Source organism: Solanum tuberosum, unplaced genomic scaffold (genome assembly GCF_000226075.1).
Source record: "Solanum tuberosum cultivar DM 1-3 516 R44 unplaced genomic scaffold, SolTub_3.0 scf00127, whole genome shotgun sequence".
NCBI lineage: Eukaryota > Viridiplantae > Streptophyta > Magnoliopsida > Solanales > Solanaceae > Solanum > Solanum tuberosum.
The window spans coordinates 1459772-1465771 of NW_006239058.1; the positions used below are offsets into that span (position 1 = coordinate 1459772).

The window sequence follows — 6000 nt, forward strand, 5'->3', positions numbered from 1 at the left end:
ATTTATTCGTGCAGCAATATCGGTAGCTTGTGCATTACTCAGTAAATTTAGATGTTTAGAACATTGAATTAACGAATAATATCAGCGAAAGTTAAACATGATTGGAGTTCCGGTAAGAATCACAAGATCCAAAATGGCACCAAGATAATTATTTCTTTTGAATGAAGTCTTGTATTTTTTTTCTCTTTAATTAAATCATTTTATTTTTATTTTTCGAGTATGATTAACAATTGTATCAAATTGAATCAAAATTGATAACAACCAAATTCTTTTGAATAAATTGTTTCTTTTATTTTTCTTGTATGATTAATAATCGTATAAAATTGAATCAAAATCGATAACATAACCAAAATTCTTTTGAATAAATCGTTTCTTTTATTTTTTTGTGTATAATTAACAATCATATCAAATTGAATCAAAATCGATAACAACTAAATGATAAATATCTCATATTTGATTTATTTGAAAGTAATTTAAAAAGTGAATAAAATAATTTTATTTTATTTGGATCGATAACCTACCCAAACCGATACATCACTACTACTTCTTAAAATAATCCTTAAATGGAATTAGAAATTTTATGTTAGAAAAATAATATTTGAGAGATTATCATAATCTCTCTTGAAAAGAATTTGAAAATTGAATTCTCTTTAGGGGCAAATCGCCAATTTTATTTTTTTTTTGCTTTTTTTAATAACTTTAATTCGGTGTTGAATTGCGAAAAAAAACACATTTTGCTATCAAGTTAAGTTTCAGAATTTTCAAGAATTTGAAGCATACCAAAAAGTTATTTTCACTTTTTTCATTCAAAATTACTCACAAAAATTCAAAAACAACTACAATATGTATTCATAGACAAAAATAACTCAAATTTCCAAATAGCAATTTTCACTTTAAAAATAAAAAATAAAAAATAAAATAACTACAATTTCATGTTCCAACGCTTCATTAGTATTTATTTTGTTAATGAAAAGAAAAACATGTGCCTTGCACATGACATCATATGTATCAGCTTCTTTTGAGAGTTTAAATTTGTCTTCATTTATAAGTCACACACTTTTACTTTACGTCAAGTAATTTGAAAACTCTTTCTTTGAAAGATATTTGCAAATAATTTAACATACTTTCAACAAATTTGATGGATTAAAAGTTGTATTCGAGTAATACACATCCTAGTAATAGTATATAAAAACATAATTTTTTTTATTTGGATATAAGTATTACATGAAAGTCATTCGCAATTTATTTTGATAAGAACATATTGTTCACACCTTCTTGAACCTGACTTCTAATGGCTCATTACTCAGTGTCAAAAGTGTCTGGCCATTATTTTGTACAAAAACCCCAACGTTCTTGCAAATCACATCACAATAATTGCATACACTTGGACAAAAGACAAACTTGTATCCAACTCCATATTTCACAATCTTAAACCAATTGCTAATGGTGTCGCGACCAGGATTTCCTTTTACTCCGCCATTAGTAATCATGTGATCTTCCTTTTGAGGATTATAGTGATCGAGCCTCCACACGTTGGAGTGATGTTGGCATATAGTATAAGTTTCTGTGAACTCAACATTTAGATCAATAGACTCACGAATTACACCTTTTTTTGAATTCACTGGAAAGAAATTTATCGAAAGGCCTGAATCGTTATTTAGACGTGGGCCGATACCAAGTGGACAAACTTGGGTTCCAATAAAGGCTAGCCCAAGATCGCCTCCTAAGTCCTTCCTTACTGGCACAACCATGTAGTCGGATTCTACTCGAATCATTTTTCCTGTCGTGTCAAGCACGGAATTAGGGGCAGAAGTTGCTTCAGAAAGTAGAGAATTTTTTATAAACACTATTAATGTAATTAAGAAAATGCAAGATACTTCTGTTTTCTTCATTATTGTGAATTTTTTTTTGGAATTATTTTGGTTGGTTAAGTTTCTTAAGAAATAACCTAATCTTTTATAGGTAAGTTTGGCATATGGATACATGCATACAACTCAAGAACTTGCCAACAAACTAAATTGATGGATTTTGACTTACTTTCAACATTGATATTTAACATTTTAAAAATATATCTATTATATATATGTCCTCCACTAAACAGAAGAAAGAAAAAAAGAAGTTGTTTTTAACAGATTTTTAATTTAATTTTTATTTAATGAAGATTGTGACACTGCAATCAACCAAAGGAGTCAAAGCCAGTGGATGTTTAGAATTAAATATGTACGAAAATAGATACAATATTTTAATATTTAATCTATGAGTCTTGCACTCGGACTGGATTAAATCTATGTGTGAACAACTCAATTTGGATGGCGGAAATTGAAATTTCAAGTTCATCAATTTTATAATATTTATATTTTATTTTATTTTTCTAAGATACCAAAAATATCTTTCTCTCTTCCTTCTACCTCTTTTTTACAATTTTTTTTCTTGCTTTATTATTTTATAGCACTATCTAAATTCCATCATTTCAAAATCGAGATTTTTAGAACTGGAACAAAAAGTTCATTTTGAATAACTACTAGTCTAATACGTCATTGGAATGCCGCGCCCTTCCCATGGTTCATTTTTAACGATTCATTATTGTTGTATTTTTAATCTTTTTCATCTATATGTTTTAGGGAAAAGGGTCAAAAATACCCCTCAACTTTGTTTTATTGGTTGACTAAACCCTTACAGTTAAAACGAGGTTAGTTTTACCCCTGCCGTCTACAAACTCATCATATGTACCCTCCAAATTAACGATTTCCCCAAATCAATTCCAAATTCTCAACTTCGACCCGAATTATCCCTTTAAAAACAAATTATCAATTAAATCCGACCCATAACCCATTTAATCTGATCTTACATACCAAATGTATAAAAAAAAAGTAATGAATTCACCAAAACCCATTTCAATTCCTAATGAACAAATAAATTTCCAGCCATTAATGAGCTTTTAAGAAGCAATGTTAGGAGCAAAAGCAGAGGAAGAAGACATGCCAGCCTTATGTTCATACACAAAAATAAGAACAATATTGCTATTGAAATAATCCAATAACCTTCTTCCCCAAAAGTCACTTGTATAGATATATTCACTAGTTCTTCAAATCCGCCGCACACGACGGCGAAAAGGCAGTACTAGGCGGTCGAATTCCACCAGAAAACAACAACAAGAAAGAAACTAAAAAGTTCATGCTGCTGCAATTTTGGGTGGGAATTATCTAATTACACAAATTCAGATCTGTGATTTCAGTGTGAAGAAATGGGTGTGATGTTTTCGATTTGGGTATTTTGGGGAAGAAGTTGAAATTATTGATTTTTCGAAGTTGGAACTCGCTTGTAAAATCCGAAATTCAAACTCAAGCTCCAAGCTCCATTAATGGCTATGAAGTTTCCATGGTTGGTTCTTCAAGTTTCAGGCTCCAATTCAAAAACTAGTACCCTTAGAAGCTTTTAACAATGGCTTTGAAAATATTTACAGAATGAGTAACACTACCAACAAATTCAATGACAAGGGAGAAATCCATTCTTTTTAGTTTTGGTGGACTCAACAAGATTGAGAAAATTGAAAATTAAATTAAATTTTGTTTATAATGGTGGTGGGTTTTATATGGGTCGGATCAAATTAGAAAATAATTTCATTCTAAATGAGTTTTAAATGGGTAATTCGGGTCGAAATTGAGAATTTGAGATTGATTTGGGGCAAATCGTTAATTTGGAGGGTACATATGATGAGTTTGTAGACGGCAAGGGTAAAACTAACCTCGTTTTAACGGTAAGGGTTTAGTCAACCAATAAAACAAAGTTGAGGGGTATTTTTGACCCTTTTCCCTATGTTTTATATGAGATGAGTGTTTATTTAAAATAATTTTTTTATTTTTATAAAATAAGGTGTAGTTAAAGTTTGCGTAAACATCATACTCTTCATATTCCACTTGTAAAATTACACTAGTTAAATATATTATTATTATTATACTTTAAATTATTTTTCCCCTTAATAGATATGTAGACAGATATCAAGCTATGTAATAACCTTTTTTTGCTGTAAGAAATAAAATTTAATCTTTTTGACAAAAATAAAAAATATCTGATTTGACTCTTTTGCTTAATTAATTTTGTTCTTTTCATGGGAAAATGGTATGAAATAGCAAATTATTAATTCAAAGTAAATGTTATAGCCATAGTATATTTTAATTGTAATTCGCAGCAAACATCCCATTTTTTTGTCATCTGATTCGGTATACAATTAGCCATTTTCGGTATACAATTAGCAATTTTATACATTTCGGTATAAAATGTATAAAATGCGTTTGTGTTTGTATAAAGCGAGAGAAAAGTGTATATACAAATACAAATACATATATTTTCGTCATATACACTTATAATTATACAAATACATATCTTATTATACAAATTACAATGTATAAATGAATTTATACAAAACAGAACAATTTGTATAAAATTGAATGTTTCTAGTGAATTATACGAATCAAAAGCTCCATTAATTTGTATGCAATTATACAATTATACAAATTATGTGTCGATATTTCATCAAAAGCTCCATTAATTATACATAGCTTTTGCTTAATTAATTTTGTTCATATATATCTTTTTCTTCATAATTCATTTCCATCCTCTGCTCACTAACATTCAATCATTCTTCAATTTAAAACTCCTCATTGAAGCTACGTACTTTCACTAGCCTTGATATGGTAGTGAGTTCTATTCTAAAATGGACAATTTTTTGGGGCACTAAAATACAGATGAAAACAAACACTTTCTTAATAACACAGATCAAATTGCATAAATTTCAAATATGATTATTTATATACTGCTTAGAAAACTCCACACAAATTTAGGCCACACTACAATTGCTTACAAACACTCACAAGTCATTGCCATATCGGCTTATTACATAAAAAAAGTATCACTTATTTAATTACTATTACTTAGTTCATTATATTGTGTTACTATCACAATTATTACTTGAGACTTATTTTCATGCATCCTTTACAAACTTCACCTCAACCGGAAAATCACTTAGACCCAAACGTTTCTGCCCATTATACTCAATTACGCCAACATCCTTGCACATTATCTTGCAATCCTTACACACCGATGGACAATACGTAATCTTGTAATTATCACCAAACTCCTCAATCTTAAACCAATTTCTTATGGTTTCATGACCAGGATTTCCTTTTACTCCACCCAGTATTAAAAAGTAGCTTTGGGCTCGTCGATCATAAGGACCAACGGTCCATATGCCATCATTGGACTTAGTACACACCGTGTACGACAAGTTGTAGTCAACGTTCAAGTCGGTGGACAGGCGAATAATGCCTTTCTTAGAATTCGCCGATGAAAATAACAGTGGGGTGCCCGGGTAATAGTCTTCTTGAACTATGCCTAGTGGGCACGGTTTGTGATGATTGTTAATATTGGCTAATTCAAATCCCCAGGCCTCGTCTGGGGATATTGGTTGGACATAATAATTAGTCCCAGTTCATAATTTTTTCCACTAGAATCACGCACCGCAATTGGAGTGGATTCGGATGCTTCACATAGTTTTGATTTTGTGAAGTAGTTGGTGGCAAAGAGGAATGAAACGAAAAACATAATATTGATCAACTTCATTCTTGAGTTAATTAACTACTAATTTGTGTTGAGTGATTAATAATATGTAAGGATGTGAACTAATGAATGGTAAAATTGGTGATTATATAGAGATTATTTTCCCTAAGCAATTTGGTAGGCATGAATCGACTAGAGGCTAGAGCATCAAGTTTATGAATTACATTAACAAAGTTGATGGTGTTCAAAAGCAAATCCTCCTCGAAGTAAACGGGTTTTGACTTCACTTTTTATATATTTCATATTAAAATATAAAATATAAAATATAAAATATAGACACACCTCTTATAATTTTTGAAGTCGACTAGAGCATCAAGTTTATGAATATTTTATATTATTATTTTAAGTATATAAATATCTGTATATTGGGTGTATATTAAGTTT

The 6000-nt window shown here is 29.9% G+C and overlaps 1 protein-coding gene across 1 annotated transcript; it reads right to left on the reverse strand.

Annotated features, from left to right (window-relative positions):
• Positions 1-1141: 1141 nt before the first annotated feature.
• On the reverse strand, positions 1142-1913 carry LOC102581542 (miraculin-like). Its single transcript, XM_006351486.1, has one exon. The coding sequence runs from the start codon at positions 1890-1892 to the stop codon at positions 1266-1268; it is 627 nt and encodes a 208-aa protein (XP_006351548.1). The 5' UTR covers positions 1893-1913; the 3' UTR covers positions 1142-1265.
• Between the last annotated feature and the right edge of the window lie 4087 nt (positions 1914-6000).